The sequence below is a fragment of the Saccostrea echinata genome, unplaced genomic scaffold (genome assembly GCF_033153115.1).
Source record: "Saccostrea echinata isolate AGI-Se365-2 ecotype Australia unplaced genomic scaffold, CSIRO_AGI_Sech_v1 ptg000014l, whole genome shotgun sequence".
NCBI classification, from domain to species: domain Eukaryota; kingdom Metazoa; phylum Mollusca; class Bivalvia; order Ostreida; family Ostreidae; genus Saccostrea; species Saccostrea echinata.
The window spans coordinates 16,935,538-16,957,767 of NW_026889763.1; the positions used below are offsets into that span (position 1 = coordinate 16,935,538).

The 22,230-nt window shown below is 33.0% G+C and overlaps 1 protein-coding gene across 4 annotated transcripts; it reads right to left on the reverse strand.

The window, feature by feature from the left end:
- Nucleotides 1-1,136: 1,136 nt before the first annotated feature.
- LOC133186850 (V-type proton ATPase 116 kDa subunit a 1-like) lies at nt 1,137-22,217 on the reverse strand. 4 transcript variants are annotated; one of them, XM_061322207.1, is made up of 22 exons: nt 22,087-22,217; nt 15,156-15,296; nt 14,892-14,970; nt 14,262-14,359; nt 12,238-12,366; nt 11,228-11,313; nt 10,989-11,115; nt 10,769-10,851; nt 8,822-8,915; nt 8,446-8,658; nt 8,188-8,338; nt 7,912-8,051; nt 7,510-7,658; nt 7,316-7,415; nt 7,030-7,148; nt 6,536-6,687; nt 6,080-6,138; nt 5,770-5,871; nt 4,392-4,499; nt 2,825-2,945; nt 2,256-2,427; nt 1,137-2,167 (listed from the first exon to the last, which is right to left on the reverse strand). In XM_061322207.1, exons 2-22 carry the CDS (start codon nt 15,270-15,272, stop codon nt 2,074-2,076), a joined length of 2,493 nt encoding a protein of 830 aa, XP_061178191.1. In that variant the 5' UTR covers nt 15,273-15,296; nt 22,087-22,217; the 3' UTR covers nt 1,137-2,073. The 4 variants fall into 4 exon arrangements, with proteins under 4 accessions (XP_061178191.1, XP_061178190.1, XP_061178188.1 ...); XM_061322206.1 differs by lacking the exon at nt 4,392-4,499 and adding an exon at nt 3,776-3,865 and having other exon boundaries at nt 11,228-11,334; XM_061322204.1 differs by having other exon boundaries at nt 11,228-11,334.
- Nucleotides 22,218-22,230: the final 13 nt, after the last annotated feature.

Genomic DNA, 22,230 nt, shown 5'->3' on the forward strand with positions numbered 1-22,230 from the left:
ATTATAGTTTTGTAAACATATTTTGTAATAAAAACAAGTAAATTAATTTGATCTGCAAACATTTAATGCCATATTGAAAAAAAGAGAGGAAAATATTGGGACTATTCAGGGAAAATAAAATAAAGGTCCTCGTGAAACCGTAGTTCAGCCATGTGTCGGAGGACCAGTTGTCTTCAATACTCAAACGTTAATGGGTGGATCTTGAAAGCATTGAATCTATATACATCTGTTGACAAATTGCAAACAGCTCCCTAAATATGGACTCGTAGATGTCCGAGAATGGACATCATATAACATAACATTTTATTTCAGCCTTCCATTAAATAACCACGTACACGTTGTATGTGTTGGAGAAGGGGGGGGGGGGTCCAAGAAAAGGAAATTAAAAAGATGATAAAGGGCAACCCATCACTGGAGTGCTTTTCTGACTTGTCAAAATGTCCTTGAACCCTGGAAACGCTTTGGTGTGATGAAAAAGTGGACATGATCAGTTTATAAAATTCCTGAAGAATTATAAAAATTTTCCTTTTTATCATTTATTTATATACATATTATCAACGCTAAAATTTAGGTGTGCTAATACAAAATATTTCAAACCTAAATGCAGAAAGTTACAGTAACCAATTTACCATTGGACGTGTCAGCTGATTGGAGACCAAAAACTAGGATATTACCTCCCTTTCCTTTGTAGCATTTTACAAGGTATAATATGCAGAGGAGGAACCTAAAAATGTCTGCATTTGACCCAGTTACTAGGTCACTACATATTTACATATGTCGATGTTGGAAATTCTGAGAACTTTTGTAGAGTGATCTTAATATAAAACAATTACACTGTATGTTTATATTGTTAAAGTTATGGTCATTAATACAGATGAATTGCTCTTACGGACGTATTTGTATGAAGTTCAACGAAAACATTTTAAAAGTTTACTTGAAAAGAAAGAGAAATGCTATGGAAGGATGGTAAGATGGACTAGACAAACAATAAATGTTCCACATCTGAACATTTACATGTTTTAAACATACACCTAGCCCCTTTCCCTTGTGTGTATGTATTTAGTTTTCCTCGAAAGTATTGCAGGTTTTCAGGTAAAAGAGTCTTCTTTTTTTAAAAAAGAAAATGATACTTTAAGTTAAATTTTCTCATTTATTAAGGACTTCAACAACATTTTACACAAAACCTATTATGACACATTTTGAAAAGAAAAGGAATGAAAATTCTTATAACCTGGAACATCAATTAATCAGTGCTCATGTATTATTTTATTGTACTTTACTAATGCAGTTTTATTAAAAATGAGAAAAACTAGGAAATATTCACTGCCAAATTCAGCTGCGAATTTCTCAGAACACTCTAACAAAAACAAAATCAGTGATAATATAGAAATACATAGAAAACATAATCCAAACCAAACACAGAGATTGGGAAAAATGATATGTAGTGATAAAAACAGCTGCTGTAAACATCAGGCTGTCAATCAGGAAAAAATCGCCTCAGATAAACATTCAACTCAATCAGCCTCAGAATTAACAAAACTGTAGCATATAACAAACAGTTTAACACCACTCTCCAAGTAAGTTTGAGTCTTAACACAATTATAAGCCTAAACAATGAATAAATTACAATGGTACTGAAGGGTGCCTTCTTAGACAGTTACATTCTGGTGACAGATCAAGTCCTTACAGCTTTGCAGATGAAAAATTACTGTATACCTTTGGATTTCTCTTTCAGTCACCAAATTTAAAGCTAATGAACTGATACACACAGTGTATTATGCTTTAGAAATCATCTCATAACACAATAAATAAAACACACCTACACAGCATTAACAATATCTAACACTCATAAAACTGATTACAGAGAAGGGAGATTACTCCCTCTAATCAAACTTCATGACTATAGAGAAGGGAGGCTACTCTCTCCAATCAATGACCATAGAGAAGGGAGGCTACTCTCTCCAATCAATGACTATAGAGAAGGGAGGCTACTCTCTCTAATCAATCTCTGAGAGTAGTGTTAGTATAACAATATGTGGAGATGTCTGCTCAGTCAGAGGATGGTAGAGCATTTTAGTCCTCAATGCTATACTCTGACAAATCCTCGAAGGAGAATGGATGGAACTTGTAACCCTGTCCATCGTAAAATTTAGAGTTAAACTCCACCCTGAAAGAAAGAACAAAGTATAATATAAAATTCAGGATCAGCAAACATTTCAGCATTTTATATGACAATGACTAGAAACAGTAAATACCAGTGAAGACGTAGTGTGTGAAGAAATGCAGAGAGACCCTCCATCAGAATCAACACAATAACAGTCGCACAGGCCCAGAAAGCAAAGACCCCCGCCAAAACAAATGCCCCGGCAATTCCCTCAATCTGTAGAGCTATTCTCATCACCATATTCCACAGAACCTCTGACAGCTCTATATGAGAAAGAAGTATTTCTGTTAACATTACTAAAGTAATACAAAGTACATCAGAGGTAGATTGAAGTAATTGTTTAACTACAATCATTACATACAATACAAATATTAATTTTTTAAGTTGATGCATATCTGGCACCTCTGGACTAATCATCATGAATCACAAAATCTTTAAAAAAAAGTTCAAATTACCAAAAAAAAAAAAAAAAACCAATGCTGACTTTATTTCTGTAATATGTACACCAAGGTACTTGTGAGCCTCCCCAGGTTTGAGTTTTGTCAGATACATGTTTATACACAGGAATGAAATTTGAACATTCTGCAAGATACTGAGTCTTTAGGAAATCAGCCTAGACTAATATCTACTTCTGAAGCCTGTTTATCAATGTATACTTACGAGCATGAGCCAGACTGAGCGCCCAGAGACGCAGGTAGGAAGCTGTATGTGAGACACAGCCCAGACAGTATTCTATTGTGTGTATACACTGATGGGTGAACACATCTCCAAAGTTAAATTCCTACAATAGAAATAAAGAGTCATTAAAAATGGTCATTATCCATTTTCCTACTCCTCATTAAATTATCTTTCAAAATTTTCAAAATTTGCAAAAGCATTAACAACATTTAAAGCCATAACCAAGAAAATAATTAATAAATATCTTAATAAGCAGAAAGCAAAAAAAAAAAAACCAAAAAAAACAAAAGGGACACAACTCAAGCTAACTTAAGCTATTTTGCTCCTTACTGAGAAATTTTCTTTAAATGGTTCTCAGATTTTAAAAAAAAAATGAACACAGATCTTCATCAAAGTGTATTTTCTTTTTTAAGTAAGGTGACAAAAGTATTCAGTTAGAATTATAAACTGTTTGGAGAAATAATGACTAATATTCCCTTTTTTTCAAATTAAAAGAGGACATTCCCCACCCCCTACCTCCTCAATTCATTCTCCATTACAATTTCATACATGGTCTAATTTGAGTTTCATACACAACATTCAGAGACTGATTAGATTTACCAGGTAATCACTTAATTACACTATATAACAAAATAATCTTAAATCACTTCAATATACTCACTAATTACAAAGGTGAAGTTAGCAAATTCTGGTCCCTTTGACCCAAATTATTAGTAGCAATAATTTTGGTTAGTATAAACTAAATGTACATGTAACTAGTGCATGGTACACAGAAAGCAATAATACAGCTGTAAATGGTGTTTCTAGATGAGGCCTAATGTCATAGACAAGTTGTGTAAATATAAATAAATAGAAGAGCAAAGCAAATAAGATACAAAAGAAAATTGGAAATAACTACACGTCTAAATAAAATACACAACATCATGTTTTCACCTCCTCGATGGTCACGTCTATCTGGCCTTCACCTTCATAATCTTGACCAATTATGTCCCCACTATTTACTGAGAGCGGCTGGTGTTTAAACTAGAAATTTTTAAAGAGATTATAGTGAGCTTTGTGATGCACACAGTTACATACAACCTATTTCAGAGTTATCTCCCTTTACATGTGTAAAACATTTGAATCCCTACTCCCCATGCTGGTATAATAAAATTACATGTAAAGGGGAGAGAACTCCAAACAACCAGGGCGAGGTAGAAGCATGGCTGCTGCAGCAAGTTAGTGTAAAGTGTAAATACAAAGAGTTTGGTTAACCATGACAATGTGTGACTCTTATCTCAGCCAATCAAAAGGGAAGAAGCCACTGCTTCCACCAATAAATAATCAGGAAACCTCAATACATGTCAATTCATGTGATCAATCAGTCATGTGTTTTCATAACATGGGAATTTCATGCAATTTTGGTGCTTAGTTATTTTTGTCCCCCTTCTCTATGTCATAATCTGGTAATTAACTCACTGACTGGAGCTGAAAAATACAAATCACATAGGGTCATTTACAGTAAGCAAACTCTTTGTTAGAGAGGGGGCTGTCTGCAGCCCAAGGTCACCTCTGGTTCAGGGTCATAATGTGACCTCTCCGAGTCACTGTGGTAGACGACCTCCTCACCATCGCTGTCGTCCAGAAGATTACCAGTCGGCACTTCCTGGTACTGATACTGGCAAAAGATGGTTCTTTTGTAAGTCATACAAATTGAAGACCAGTACCGGGTCCACACAAATGAGAACACATAAACACACATACTTTTTAGGGAAAAAATGCCATACAAGCTATGAATGAAGAATGGTTTAGAACATTTTTCATGACTAAATGCGGTGACATCTGAACTCAAAATGAGTATTTAATCATGCAATTGACATATTTAATACATAATGTACAAAAAGTAATCACATCATCAAAGTAAAACGAGCAAATCAATATGAAGCTTAAAAAGAGAAAGAATTACATGTACACCTGAATATACACATAAAATTTATCTCTTTACAGGGTAAACTGTTCCAAGTTTAAACACTGTACTTCAAAATGTTTTCCTCCCTAATTCAAGGCTCTCTATTATTATATACTTTTTTATCTGTTTTAGTGCTGAGGCATTTTGTTAATTGCTTAATTTACTACTCTAAACACAGCAGACATATTTCTAACTACTCAAGTGAACATCAAGCTAAAACAACTCAAAAATTATCTGTATAGAGGATACAGGATAAGTTAATTATAAAAACAAGATGTGTTTGTGAAATACTATGCACCCGGCGGCAACAAAGTTCGAAAAAGCTATTTTTAGCGTATAGGTCACAGTCAAGGTCACAAGGTCATTGACCTTGGTGTCATTTGAAAGAACTTAATTAGTGGAGTATGCATACCAAATATGAAGTCTCTATCTCCTATGGTTCAAAAGTTATGGCGAAGGCTCGAAAAAGCTATTTTTAGCATATAGGTCACAATCAAGGTCACAAGGTCATTGACCTTGGTGTCATTTGAAAGAGCTCAATTAGTGGGGTAAGCATTCCAAATATGAAGTCTCTATCTCTCATGGTTCAAAAGTTATGGCGAAGGTTAAAGTTGACAACAGACAGACAAACAGACAAACAGACAGACAGGACAAAAACAATATGCGCCCCCGATCTAACAATCCGGGCGCATAAAAAATATTGCCTCAGTACTTAAAAGAGAAATTACTTTAAAAAATATATATATATCTGTTTTCATTTTACTCCAGTTTCAGAATTGAGTGAGTGCATTTTGAGACATTTTTCCATACATTAATATAAACTGTTCTAAACAAGTGGCTAGACTCTCCCATTTATTTCAGTTTTTCAATATATCTTTTACAATTTACACAAATGAATTTTAGATTTTTATAAAGTATATACTGATATAAATCTACTGGTAGAAATTTAGATATGATGAATCATTGTGAGGTGACGTACCTGTCCAAATTTCTGCTGATGTCTGAGATAGAATGGCTTGATCAGTAACATCCAGGGTATACAGATAACGGCCAGAATGACTAGGAAAGTCTGGAATCCCACCTGTCAAACAAAACAGCATGTATAGATAGGTGTCAAGACAATTATATTTAATGAGTCCGTCCCATGATTAAAAAAATCCATGATATGAAAAAACAATTCAAAGTTCTTGAGATCCAAAAAAACAAACAAACAAACAAACAAAAACAAAAGTCTCCATCTTACTTTTTTTTGTCATACATTTGTACATGTAATTGAATTAATATATTACCTGGCCACTATACCACAGGTTTTTAGGGTCACTTTGGAAAAGGAACATCTGAATAAGCCCTGTAATAAACATTAGTACACTTAATAGTCAGTCAAATGAAACAAAGGTTTGTCATATGTACCGAATGCTATTGAGTTACCTATCATTAAGTAATATTTACATCCACTGAATATTTTCTCCATTATTTCTTTTGAAAACCACTTCCCTTAATCAATCCACTGAGGCTTAACTAGTTAGATCTAGTTTTACAAGGTTACATGTATAAAAGACTCCTTAAGCAGTGAGCTCTTCCATCAATGAAATATACATGAGATCAACAATACAATATTTCACATACCTTAATTAACCTACTTTTAATGTATGATTATACAGACAAAAATCTAAACAATAAAATGTCTCTCTTTGTTTGTAAAAAAAGAAAACATTTTATTGTTTCACTGAATATTGCTGAGTTACCTATAAGTAAATTAGGTGCAGTCCCTGCATCTCTCCACGTGAATATTATCCACTTAACAAATATCTCCACTACAAGGTAACCAAATATGGCTGCCAAAAATATAACTTGTGGAATGAACTCAAAGTAAATGTTCACTTTCCTTTTGAAAAATCTGAAAACAGAAGATAAAAACTTTCCAGAGATGGTCAAAGTAAAGAGGAAACACTTAGAGAATGATTTCAACACTATACTTTCCCAATATTGTAAACCAACTTTTATTCGCGAGTGAGAAATATCCGCGAGTTTCGCAACCTTCTTTAATCCATGAATATTTCTCGTCGTGAATCAATTATTTACTTATGTATTTATGTAGAATGTTGCCTCAGTCGTGAACATCAGTAGTCGCGATGGATTCTAAAAGATGTCGTGAATAATAGTTAGTTTACAGTAATGAAGGTTCAATCAAGTAAACTTAGACTGAATAATCAAAAATCAAGATCTACTTTTTTTATACCTGTGATTAACTATGCTTAACATAACTCCCAGAAACATCTGACAGATACCAAAAATGACAGAAATCTTCATTTTGAAGGAATTCAGAGCTGTAATCTTGTTGGTGGATAGGGCCCATACCTATTAATAAATCAAAACATGCATAACAAAAAGCTCACAATTATACAAGTATATCAGGGACTCAGCACTCTATTAAAAAGATCAATATCAAAAACTATATATAACACAAGTAAACAATTATCTTCTGTTCTTGGATGATATTTTTAAAAATTTTTTTAAAGACTTACAGGGTCCAGTCCAAATGGATAGGGTCCGCCTTTAGGGAAGGAGGCATTAGGGTCTAACTGTAGAGAGGTAGACCCCTTCAGGGTGTCAGCTACATAGGGTCTGAAATAAACATAAGGTGTACAGTTAATGAAAGCCGTCAAGAACTTGAACCTCAATCTCACAATAAGTAGCAATAATATCTTTGATTTCTTACTTAAATGTCTGAGGATCATGTGGGTCCCAGGATGAGTCAAACAATTTCAGTGATTTAGAGAAGACATCATTATAGATCAGTCCAGTATACATAGAAAACAGACCCATCAACAGAATGATGTATCGCCCTCCAAAGAACATGTCAAAAATCTGCAGGAAGATCAAGTTTTATTAAAAAAAAAATGACACTGGATACAAGTACTAGTGCACATACAGTACAAATAACCATTATATCCTCCAAGAATGTAAATGTTGGTATCTTTTATGCAATTTCAGAGTTTAAGAAAACACAATAACGCATGAAATACAGAAGTTGTTGAATTTGCTGTTTTGAAAGAGAATAGCGAGTTAGAGCTAGATGCCTACTTTATCGATGAACATTAAATAATGAACTGTTACTTGCCTCATTGTTTATCTTCATTGCCTGAAGCTGCTTTTCTCTAGTGACAAGGTAAAGAGCAACCAAAAACATAATAAAACCATGACCAAAATCTCCAAACATCACAGCAAACAAGAAAGGAAAGGAAATTATAGCCCAAGGAGCTGTAAAAAAAAAATCAACATAGATTTTACAAATGCATATACTTTATATCATATTATTCTTTCTCTATAATTCTAATATAAAGTTTCTTTCTCTATAATTCTAATATAAAGTTTAGAGTGTTAGAGAAATTCTTGCCTGGGTTGACTTCCTGATACGTGGAAATCCCATAAGCATCAATTATATTCTGAAATCCTTGTGTGAATTTATTATTACGGTTATATGTGGGTGGAACTTCTTTTGTTTTCATGCGATTCAAAATGGATGGAACAGAACTCCCACTTCTTTCCTGTAGATAAGATTAAAGTTCAGCATTTGATTTCATTCTTTCAACAAAGACAAATAAACAGACATCTAGATAACTGTAAGTATGACAGTTTTTCCATCATTACTCACTGTGCCTCTCCTAAGTGCCTGCTGAATTCTGTCCAGATCTTGCACGGGACACCAGCACTCTGCAATCAGACATTTCTGAGTCACGTCCAGGTTGAGCATGTTGAGTGTGTGGTAGATGGCCTTGATTTTTCTCACCTTGATGAACCAGATCTTTATGTTCCGAGCTGCGGCCACCAACACACGATGTCGGTGATCCTGTGTCTGACCAAGAACCTGTAAAAGATAATTTTAATATTGTTTTCACAAATTTTATACATGAATTGTCCAAATGAAGGTGCATTCTACATCATGTATTAAAGCAGATATTTTTATAATTAATTCCATGAATTCTCTAAGTATATTACACTGGCATGTATATAATGAGAAATAATCATACGGTATTTAAATCTTCAATCCTGGTCATGACCCCTATTGCCATTTCTCTTCTCTCAGCTGGAGTCTCTGGACAGGGATACAGGGTGGCTCTAAATCTGTCATCACAAATATTTATTATCAGATAAAGGTTTCAACAACTAGAAATATGTCCATAGGACATGAATGCCCCGCCAAGGGTATATTAGTAATGCAACATTTTAACACAAATTGAGAAAAGTGAGGTCAAAGTCAAAGGAAAGGTCAAGGTCAAAAAATATTGCTGCAGTTGAATAGCTTACATCAGTATGTATCAGCATATGACGTTAGATTCAGAAACTAATTTAAGAAAAGTGAGGTCAAGATCAAAGGAAAGGTCAAGATCAAAAAATGTTGATGTAGTTGAAAAGGTTACATCAGTATGTATTAGCATATGAAGTTTGATGAAAATATTATGAATGGTTTCTTTAAAACTGAGCTAAACACTAATTTAAGAAAAGTGAGGTCAAGGTCAAAGGAAAGGTCAAGGTCAAAAAATATTGATGCAGTTGAATAGCTCTCATCAGTATGTATCAGCATATGAAGTTTGACACTAATTTAAGAAAAGTGAGGTCAAGATCAAAGGAAAGGTCAAGATCAAAAAATGTTGATGTAGTTGAAAAGGTTACATCAGTATGTATTAGCATATGAAGTTTGATGAAAATATTATGAATGGTTTCTTTAAAACTGAGCTAAACACTACTTTAAGAAAAGTGAGGTCAAAGTCAAAGGAAAGGTCAAGGTCAAAAAATATTGATGCAGTTGAATAGCTCTCATCAGTATGTATCAGCATATGAAGTTTGACACTAATTTAAGAAAAGTGAGGTCAAGGTCAAAGGAAAGGTCAAGGTCAAAAAATGTTGATGCAGTTGAAAAGGTTACATCAGTATGTATTAGCATATGAAGTTTGATGAAAATATTATGAATGGTTTCTTTAAAACTGAGCTAAACACTTATTTAAGAAAAGTGAGGTCAAGGTCAAAGGAAAGGTCAAGGTCAAAAAATATTGATGCAGTTGAATAGCTCTCATCAGTATGTATCAGCATATGAAGTTTGACACTAATTTAAGAAAAGTGAGGTCAAGGTCAAAGGAAAGGTCAAGGTCAAAAAATGTTGATGCAGTTGAATAGCTCTCATCAGTATGTATCAGCATATGAAGTTTGATAACACTATCTTGAATGGTATCTTTAAAACTGAGCTAAAAACTTATTTAAGAAAAGTGAGGTCAAGGTCAAAGGAAAGGTCAAGGTAAAAAATGTTGATGCAGTTGAATAGTTCTCATCAGTATGTATCAGCATATGAAGTTTGTTAAAAATATCTTGAATGGTTTCATTAAAACAGAGCTAAACATTAATTTAAGAAAAGTGAGGTCAAGGTCAAAATAAAGGTCAAGGTCAAAAAAATGTTGATGCAATTGAATAGCTTACATCAGTATGTATCAACATATGAAGTTTGATTACACTATCTTGAATGGTATCTTTAAAACTGAGCTAAACACTAATTTAAGAAAAGTGAGGTCAAGGTCAAAGGAAAGGTCAAGGTCAAAAAATGTTGATGCAGTTGCATAGCCCTCATCAATATCTATCAGCATATGAAGTTTGATAAAAATATCTTGGATAGTTTCTTTGAAACTGAGCTTTGAACAGAGCTAAACACAAAGTGTGACGGAAGGACAGACGGAAGGACGGAAGGACGGAAGGACAGAAGGACGGAAGGACGGAAGACGGACATGACAAACACTATATGCCCCGGCCATATTCATGGCGGGGCATAAAAAAGATATGTAAAGGGTGGATCTAACACCTAACATCAGATAAGTTTTCAAATGAATATGTATTAAAAACAAAACATAAAGGGTGGGTTAAGCTCTGTACAAAACACTTTAGAAGTCCGTGGCAATCCATTTTATCTGAAGTAATAGAAACTATCCTACCCCTCGCATATCTTTTTGACCCTTGACTTGAGTTGTTCCCCTTGAAAGAAGATGATGAAAACAGATTTGTTGACCTGGTCACCCTGTGAAAATATTTTTAAACATAATTTAAATTTTAACTTCAATTCAAGGTTTTTTGATAATTTTTACTTTACATTTAAAGAGATGATAATCCTAGTGGTCTTATAAAAGCTTTCACTCAGCTATAGTAATACCATACCGTAACAGGGTCTTCCAATGGGGTGTCAATCTCTGCCTGCCTGAGGAAGACATTCCCCCTACAAACCCTCCACAACATCCTCTCAAATGCTGGAATCTTCTCTCTGACTATCACTCCTGCCACAAATCTATAGACAGATTATAACTACTTTATCACACAAAATACATGGGTAATTCCTGTCAGTTTTATAATATATACATACATGTACATGTACATCTTGTTTAATATACAACACATACCCCAATCTGAGGGCTTGCCCCGAGCGTTGGGATTCCTCACCAAGAAGTCCAAAGTTCTCCTCCGTAAGACTTGGGTCATGCATGGCCTGAACATGATGAATTTCAGCCTGATTAAAATATAAGACAACCAACCAAACTTAAAAAATCCCATCCCAGAGGAATAGAAAAACAAGAGTATAACAAAAACTATGTAAGACAACATTACGGTATACAATACAGAATAAACAAAGATATTTCAACTAAATCACTTATACTCAGCATCTCAGTGCTATCTTTTTCTCAATGATATGTCTATCTGAATTGAATGATAAAGTAATATCAAATGAACGTGTACAACAAAATTACATGAATGCATGCAATACAGTTTATGTAATATATATATTCATACTAAATTGGGAATCACAAGACAAATGTTCAATTCAGTGCACTACGTCTAAAAACATCTATAACAAAATCAAATTTCAATACAGATAATGAAGATGGAGTAACAAAAAAATTATATGTGCAAGTAATAAGAAAGAATAAGAGTAATAATATCATAAAGATGAAATAAAACTTTTAATTAAAGAATGAAACCCAACCCACTTTCTACATACTCAGCCCCTCTTTAATATTTTAAACATAACATTTTTACAGCACTTTAATCATCAATCACCCTTTACATTGAATTTTATGTTTCAGATTCAGGAGCGTGTTTTATAATAGAAAACACCACTGCTACATCATATACAGTAAAACATGCTTATAAGGAAGTGAGGGGGACGGACAATTTAGCATTGTTACAAACGTAATTCATTGTTTCCTTTAAGTTCGCAATATATTTTAAAGCCATAGGCTTCGTTTTAAATTTTGATTCATTATAAACAAGTTTGCTCTAAGTGTGTTTTACTGTAAGGCATGAAGAGAATCATAGTATTCACATGCTTTTTTTTTAAGTACATATCCTCTCTTTATATTAACTTAGAAAAACTCCATTTTATTTTATAGATTCTGCCTAGAATATAACAAACCTCCTCAAAGAAAGTTTGAGTCTTCCTCAGAATGTGCTTCAGTTCAGTGAGCTCTAAGTAGTTACGCTTCAGTGCCTCTGTGTTCCCATTGACCTCCTTCATTTCATTTTCCAGTTTCTCAAATGTGGCCTAAAATAAAATTTACTGATTTATGGCATCATTGTCAATGATTGATAAAGACTGATTTCATATATAAACACAGTTGAACTTAGGTATCTCAAACACTGGTATCTCAAAACCATGGATATGTCGAAGTGATCTAGAAGTCCCAACCACTTATTAAGCATTTTACCCTGGATATCTCAAATCTTTGGATATCTCGAAGTTCTTTCTCTGTCCCATTGAGTTCAAATTAACTGTAAATTCTTACCCCTATTCCACAATGCATGTATACAGAATGATGGTTAATTCCTAGGCCTATCAGAAATTAAGCAATTTTTCAGTGCAATTACTTTAAGGACCCTCTCTACACTGCACCCTAATTTTAGGGTATTTTTGTGTAATTAGACAGACCCATAATTTGAAACACAAAAGAAATAAATTATAATCTGCATTCTATGACATAATTTAAAATAAATCCAAGTATTCTACACATTATATTAGACCAAGATAGAGTAGTTGAAAACTTTATTTGCTTGGATTTTTTCCATTTGAAAAAGCAAAATCAATTTTTCAAGATTATTACTTCATTGTCTTTGAAGATTTTTCCTGGATAAAAAAGGCAGGCTCCCTATATTAAAAATGAATTAGTTAATTTCAAAATATCCTCCTTTAAACTATATAATTTTGGCAAAGTCTAAAAAAAATTTTTCATCAGTGTATAGAGGGTCCTTAAACACCAGAAGTATCTAATGAGACTGCTGCTCTACTAGTTTTTACTTAATCAAACACACAGAGAGACAGCTTACTATTGCATAAGCTCTTCTGGTCTCTGACCAGTAGAGCTAAAAATTAGGATCACAATTTATCAAGTTCATATATAAAGCCAAATGACTGCATATCATTTCCATAAAAAAAAACCCAATGGACACTCTATTGAGTCACCCTGCTTTTTGTTACAAATCAACATGTACATTTATATAAATTAAACCCTTTATTATGCACACTAAATCAAAGTCCATTATTTCAACAATTTTAATTCAAAAATTATATAGAGGATTATGTCAACTTTTTGGAGGTCTTGATGTTCTTGTGAATGTCAACATATATCTCTGTTATCCAACTTTGGCCCCATTGTAGACTCTAAAACCAAGCATTGAACAAACTTTGAATTTACATCAAATGAAAACTGGCATGGTATGAACAAATGGGCATTACTTGAAGATGCTTTATTAACAAGTGATTTGGTTCTGCTCTTCCTTATGAGAAGACTGTTCTAATTTTTCTTCCATTTATATTTCCATGTAAAACCATGAACCCTTTCTTTGGTCCCATCCTAGCCTAGGGGTCCTGATTTGAACAGAAATGATTCTACAGTTTTCATCAGATTATCCCCATATATTCCCATATCAGATATATATATATATATATATATATATATATATATATATATATATATATATATATATATATATATATATATATATATATATATATCATCTTATCTTTTCTAGACTTTAGGTCTTAAGGTATGTCACTCCTGAAACCAGATATATCAAGGACTTTTTGAGAGGTAATTTTCAGATATCAACTCATACAGCAAAAATGGAAAGAAAAATTTGAGGTTAGTGTGCAATATGCATATTACTGAGCAACAGTACATAAAACACGACCTTTTAGCACTTAAATTATAACTTTTATATAAATCACTTTAATCTCAATCATAATTTATCAGATGTAATCATGGCAATAAACATACTCTTGTTTTATATTTTAAATAGTTTTAAAAAAATACAAAATTTCATGTAAATTTTCTATAATTAATTTGCATAAATATTTGTGTGACCTTTTTTGGACCTTTTTGTATTCTATATGCTTCAATTGAAAACAAAATTTTCATCTTGATTTACAATGTAATTTCAAACCTCGAGGTCAATCATTTCTCTGGGTACAGGAGCATCTGGATTATCCCCCGTGTCCAGCATCGGGATCCCGTCCTTCTTTATCTCCTTCTCCAAGAATCCTGCATTAAAATCACTTTTATTACTACTGACACATAGCTAAAATTCATGTTAAAATTCCTGTTCAAATTATTCATTTGTTTGTTTTTAACTTTACCTACATAAATTCATATTACCAGGTATACTGTAAACATTTCTATTGGAGGCAAGGATTTGTGCATTGATTACTGTACATGTACACATATTGACATATTCAAAATTTAGCGCAATCACTGGGTATGGAGTTGTTGGCAAAATCATGAATTGGCCCTATACATGTCCTTGCCGTACATTGTATTTATAAATGATTTCTTAGTGGTACTCATGAATTTGTGCATCGTTGTCTGCGCCAAAGCCACTAAAATATGAAGCCTGCTTTTTTAAGTACACATACAGTATATTCTGAATTTGTTGTATAAATCTTTTAAAAATCTTGTTCTTCTATGCATGGTACATGTATAACTTACGTAATGTACATGTATAACTTACGTAATGTACATGTATAACTTACGTAATGTACATGTATAACTTACGTAATGTACATGTATAACTTACGTAATTTTCTCTCCATTTCATCACATCGTCTTACTTCATTCACAAACTTTCTTTGAAACGCATTCACATCTGGGTTTAACTAAAATATACAGTGATTAATTAAAGCATGGCCCAAAAAAGGTTTAAATTTTCTGTAATAATGTAAATAATTATACATTAATAAATGGCCATTAAAATACATTTTTACAATTGCAACACTTTTAAATTTGTTCTTTAGGTCAACTGCAATACAATACAACTGGTTGTCTTTTTTCCTCCACTTACATCTCTAAACTGCACAAGTCCTAATTCCCCCAGCTCTGATACACAAGCATAGGCAGCCTCTGACTGAAGAAACAACTGACATAGAGTCATTTCCTCACTCCTAAACAGGGACCCCATTGTTGCAGGTTAAAACTCTCCTCTCTGAAAACCAAAGGACAAATCATGAAATTCACAAGGTCAGTCCATGGACACAAGTATTCCTACATGAAATATATGTCCTCAAGTAGAATTGTAAATCTACTCAAGAGGCAGGACACACATTTCTCTTGATGAGTTTTAAATTTCAATTTCAATTTATATTTATGACTTTTTCAATAAGTCACTCTAAGGAACTTCCTTTTATGTTTCTATATTGCACACTTCACAAAAATACATGTATCAAAGTGTGCCTAGTATTTTTCAAGAAGATACAAGTTTTTCCCCCCACAAATGTGAGATATATACTAAACTTGATTAAAAGGAAAGCGTAAAAGCATTCTAATATGAAGTGTATTTAACCTGTAAAATATCAATAGATAGGACCTGAAAGCTTTAATTTACTTTAAAAAAATATTTTGATCCTAAAACCAGATAACATGCATGCTTTAATTGATGGATATAGACACAATAGATGTGGTAGTTATCATCTGTAAGACAGGTAATATGGCCTTGAGTGCTATTCCACATGTCACATTGAGGATATTGATAAATTATCTGTTGTTTTGGCTTTTTTCTTTCATTTTCTTTTTTTGTTTCTTAGTTTTGTTGTCCTGCTTTCTATCAGTACATACTTCATGGTGTGTTCAGTGTTTGTAATTAAAATATTCTCTTTGTAGATAAAGTTATTGTATACATTGTTTTTCGAGTATACTTTTTCTTCATCACTTGATCTTTAAGTTACTTGACATCAGAACTTAAACATAGGTAATCAGAGATTACAGAGCTCACCTCAACGAATGTTGTCTTTAAGTAAGGCAAAGTCCCACACTAAACTAATAACCCTGGAGTGTGCATCCCTAGATGCAACATTTATGCAATTTTGGTCTGATAGGGCTTGCAGTTACTTGGGAATAGACTTATCTGAAAACTCAAAACTAGTCACTCATCCAGAAAATGTAAGTCAAATCCAGCATCCAAAGCAAGTTTGAGATTGTTCGTTCCTTGATGCATCATCCATGCAAGTTTGGTTCAGATAGGCCTTATAGTTACTTGGAAATGAGATCTGCTCCAAAAAACTTTAACCTAGTTACTCATCCGGAAAATGTAGGTCAGATCCAGCATCGAAAGCAAGTCCAGTAGTGTGCATCCTTAGATATATCATCCATGCAAGTTTGGTCAATATAGGGCTTATAGTTACTTGGAAATGAGATCTACTCCAAAAACTTTAACCTAGTCACTCATCCGGAAAATGTAGGTCAGATCCAGCATCCGAAGCAAGTTCAGTAGTGTGCATCCTTAGATGTATCATCCATGCAAGTTTGGTCAATATAGGGCTTTTAGTTACTTGTAAATGAGATCTACTCCAAAATCTTTAACCTAGTCACTCATCCGGAAAATGTAGGTCAGATCCAGCATCCGAAGCAAGTTCAGTAGTGTGCATCCTTAGATGTATCATCCATGCAAATTTGGTCAATATAGGGCTTATAGTTACTTGGAAATGAGACCTGCTACAAAAACTTGAACTTGCTCCAAAAACTTTAACCTGCTCCAAAAACATTAACCTGGTCATTCTTTAGCTGAAATTGCAGCATCTGAAACTTTGACTGGTACAATGAAACATACTAGAAGCATCCTCCATGCATCTTTGACTACCGTATATACTCGCCTATAAGTCGGTTTTTTTGGGAGTTAACTTTTGGTCCAAAACTCTATGTCCGACTTATAGGCGAGTCATCAAAAGCTTGGTACTTTTCTGGACGGCAAAATGTAGTATTTTTTACATAACTTCGACGATTATCGTTAAGAAATGTCTGAACGTATTATATTATTTATGTATTCTAAGATTATGTATAAAGTACAAGTATTTACATGTTTTATGATTTTATTTTGATCTTAAGTGTATATTATTTATTTAATTAATTATTAACAAAAATATTCCTTTAATTGACTTGTGACTTACTGTAAATCTATCGTTTATCGATAAAATTGAATTGCGAACCCGATATAATACGTTCAGCATTAAATGATTATTGTATAATTATATGTGTTGTCTGCAATGTTTTTGAAAACAGATATAATATTCTTAAAATATAATTGAGAATATTATTCTGGAGTCTATTAAAACTCGATTGTTTATGAAAATGCTTCCCATGTGTGGTACACAATTTTCTCGTGGCGCATGCCACTAAATAAACACTGTGTCAGGTAAGGGATAACGTTACAGTTAATTAAGAGACAATAATTGCCAATAACAGATCAAACATAGCATTATTAAAAACGATAGATATGGTTTGGACATTGAGTACCTCCTAATTAAATATCATCAAAATGTTGCTAGACTCGTTACATAGTTCATCACCATTCCAAAGACACCGAGATCCGCCTATGATTGAGATCAGTGTATAAAATATACAAGACAAAAGGGATTTACAGTATAAAAAGAAAACTAAAATGGTAGTGGGTTGGTTTGTTGAAAAATGAAAATATCAATTACCGATGCCATATCCTAACATATTATTTGAACACAGGTAAATACATTAGAGTATTGATATAAGATTTATAAGAGAAGAAAAAAAGAAATAAAATATCGGCGTAATTTCTCAAAATATTCTTTGAAACACGTTAAAACATTAGAGCATTGATTTGAAATTGTCCACCGATTCTGGCAAAAAGTTTTACCGACTTATAGGCGGGTCAATGGCAAATCTCTCCAAAATAACCTCAAAAATCACAACTGACTTATAGGCGGACCGACTTATAGGCGAGTATATACGGTAATATAGGCCATAGAAGTACTTGAAAAGAAAACTGCTCCAAAAACCTTAACCTGGGACGCCGCCGTCGGTATTACATAAGCTCCCCCAACTTCGTTAAGGTGAGCTAAAAATTACATGTATGTCTATATTTAATGGTAGATAGAAAATTCTCTTCGTACATAACTGGTCATTATATTTTTGCTTATAAAATGTATGGAAAGTGATGGCATTCAAAACACCATAACACGGACGGAGGGTCAAAAGGTTAAAGTATGCATTTAATTTTGACATCACAAACTTTGAAAACCACGCAAGTGCAACATTATAAGCGAAAATCAAAATTCACACTCATATTGAACAGAAGCTTACCCGAAGGATAATACAGGGATTTTGAAATATAAATCACATTTGTAGTCAAGGCAAGGAGTTAAAAATTGTAAATATAAGCATTGAATCATTATTTTTCTTAAAGATGTAGACTCATAACTGCAATTTGTGTGTTATTCAATATGTTTGCACACACCATTGCAGTTTTGAGACTACATCTTTCAAAAAATAATGATCCAATGCTTAAATGTCTGACAGAATTTTTCTTTAAAGAGATATTTTAAATGATACTATTCTAAAGTTAAACAGCAGACTGCAGTATTATAAGTCTCTTTCCTGGGAGTGTAGCTTAGGTTCTACTGTTATTTAAATCAGGCCATTCCAAGTTTTTTTCTATGTTTAGCGTCCACCCTTCTTTCAAAAACCTACCTACCTTTTCGCAAAAAACACACAAACCAAAAAATAAAACACAAGACTTTACAGTCACAAAAATGACGTCATTCAAAGGATTTGATTTTGTTAATATGGTTAATCTATCTTTACTCGTAGAAATATCTATTCTTCAGCAAAATCAAGGTATTAAATGCTTACAATATTCCTAATATGGCATACTGTAGACAATTATTTAGAGAAATTGACAGAATTCATGGATTTCGACCAGAATATTCGATGTCAGGAGTTCTAATTTTGTTTGTTTTTTCTGATATTGGGTGTCAAAAACCAAGGCGCACGTGGACGCTAAACATAGAAAAAACTTGGAATGGCCTCACTGCAATTTCTGTGTTTTTTCCTAAATAAAAATATTTATGTTAATTACAAAGTCATATTCTAGTGTCTTAAAGTAATTTTTCATGGGGGAAAAAACACAAAAAATACTCCCCACCCTTTAAGAGAAAACAAATTAAACTACCTACCACTTAAAAAAAAAATAAATAAAAAATCAAAAAGATTCCAATGATCAGCCCAACCATGCATGCATTCCTATCTTCTAAAACCCTCTTCTCACCCTTTTCTCTGCACTCTTTTTTTCTCTTTCATTCCTTGTACTTTAAATCTATTTTTATACATTTGTAGGTTTGCACATCACATGTATTTATCATTCATCATGTTCATTTTGTTTCAATTCAAATTGGAGAGGACAATCTTATTTGGAAAAACTTGTGTCCAATGATTCAATAGAATATGTTTAAATCTTAAAGCACTTTGAAATTCTCATTGCCCATCATTAACACAGGGTGTAGACTCATGAGGATTGAAATGAGCCAGTTCAAGTAAATTATATGTTATTGATGCCAAAGAATGCTATGGTCCAGTATATCTTAAAGTTCCTTCACCATGATTACCCAAAATATTAGTTATAAATTCTTTCATATTCAATTTGAGAAGGTACTTCATTCACCAATGATGACTGACTCTCATATCCTAAAATCAATTCATGTCATTTTCTGTATCTATAAGAAATTCCTAGTTAAGTTGACTACACGGTTATGTAACAACATCACTATGAAATCATTTTGTTCTTCTGACATTTAAATATGCATAAAATAGATGTCCAGTGTTTTCCCCAGGCCGTTTTGCGGTACCGCCATGCATTCACGATCCCCCGCCATGCATCACACATTGCCGCTATGCATGAATTATTAAAGGTAGACTATTTTAAGAAGAAGATATACTTCGAATGTTATCAGTTATTAATCTTTCAACAGAACAATTCAAATCACTAGAATCATAGCGTGTACTTGTACACATGTTGCGCACCTGTGGTGAACTCGATGCGAATCGCGGAACGGGGTATGATGCAATTTATGTTTATTGCAGTTTACTGATATGTTACTAAGTATTAAGCTTTTATCTGATTAGAAATATTTATAAGTATGAAAAATTTATTAATTACTGTCAGATTGTACACATGGTAAAAGATGCACATATGGGTTTTTCCAACATCCACAGGTCATTCTATAAATAGCATTGATGTTCCGACACCAAAAATGATTCATTAGTTAAACACATAATTTTAAAGCCATTTTTTAGCATAAATATGCTAAAATAAACATGTCCAATAAATATTATCATTGTTTATTTACTCTATGAACTATGGGCAAATATAGTTCAAGCGCATATGCTTGACCCACATTCAACAGCTTACGTTGAATAAAAAAAAGTCAGACACCAATGTACTAAATGTTGTCACAATATTTACATGTAAGCAATGATGCTACATAATGTGCACCCTTTTTGTTTAAAAATGACTGTAAAAGTAGGGACACCCCCCCCCCCCCAAAAATGTAGTAAATAAAAAAAAGGTGCGGGGATCACTAGGGGCCTATTCAGTTTGTAGGAAGCAAGAATAACACAGCACATTTAACATGATAAAAAGACAGTGGCTTTAGAGGAAAATAAAATAGAACATTTTTTTGTGATTATATCTATTTTTATAAAAGAGAACTCAATTGTTTAGCTTTTTTAAAAGTTAAATTGACAATATATTCAAAATATATCATTTTAATTTAAAAAAATATATAAATGAATGATGCATTTGTATTTTTCATTTAAATATAAATTCAGATACATGCACAAGTAACTCAATGAGACGCCGCGCGCCGTCAATTCAGCAAAATTCCCCCCATGCATTAAAAATTTTCTGGGGAAAACACTGGATGTCCCATCTAAAAAATCAGATTGAAATAACATAATTTCAAAATTCAACAGGTCTAGCAATATCTCTTGATTTAGCTGTATATAACTTGAATTAGCTATATCCCTTGATTTGCTATTCAAAATAGCTTGATTTAGCTATTTGATCATTTGTTTTCCTTAAATGTGCAATTTTTTAGCAGATAAAAAAAGTCAGACAGTGACTTGGTGCAGTGAAAGTTTTCAACCTGAACTGTTCTGATCTTAAAATCTGAAAACAGTGCATGAAAAAAATCACTCATCAAATTGCATCTCCTTGACAACTTTGCACTCAGAGTTCTAAAATTCCTGGACTATATAATACAATTGATTTGTGACCACACAGTTACTTGTTGAATGAAATTATAAAAGAGATCAATTGTGGTCAACAAGATAAATGATTGGTAATAATTCAATAAACACGGTGTGAGGTAAGCCATTCCTCACCACACACAAGGTGGTAATCAGTTACCAATACAATGGAAATACATCTTTTGCTTAAAAGTGTTGAAAAGCAGCAATGTTTAAATGATGTTTGATTTGGATTGTTTTTTTTTAATAGTCCATAGTACAAATATGCAAATATGATTAGTCACATACTTGCGACTTTTTTTCTTTTTCTTATGATTAAAAAAACGTACTTGTAAAAAAAACTGCATGAAATAGCTTTATTAAGCTATTTTGATAGGTTAATAAAGCTATATAGCTATTTCAAGCTATATAACTATATCAAATGATTGTGCTGGACCTGTTAAAATTTAAAACAAATATACTCACAACAGCTGCAAGTCATGGAAGAGACATAGATTATAAAATATGCCTACTGTTTCAGTCACAAACGCTAGGATAAAACAGGAAGAATTCGCCCAGACAAAGATAAAATAAAAAGGGATATCCTTCACTCAAGGATACAGAAACCGGTCGCTAGTCCTGTGACCAAACAAATGCTGACTTTTAGACAAGGTGGTGATCACGTACCTGTCGATTTACTACCGATGTCTATGCTATTAATTATCCTCAATTACAATTAACCTTACCCTATTAAATGCCTTTCAGACGTCCTCCTGATTTATTTCAGTGCATATCTTTGATAAATTATGATAAACTTCTCCTACTCCGAAATCGATGATCATAAGATTTTACGTCACCAACACTGAAGAATCAATGAAGGGCGACAACTC

Coding starts and splice junctions, on each gene's coding strand:
- LOC133186850 (XM_061322204.1), bottom strand. CDS start 15,272: ATGGGGTCCCTGTTTAGGAGTGAGGAAATGACTCTATGTCAGTTGTTT. Junction 11,116..11,227: donor GGGCAAGCCCTCAGATTGGG/GTATGTGTTGTA, acceptor ATCTGTCTATAG/ATTTGTGGCAGGAGTGATAG. Junction 8,659..8,821: donor GGATTGAAGATTTAAATACC/GTATGATTATTT, acceptor TATCTTTTACAG/GTTCTTGGTCAGACACAGGA.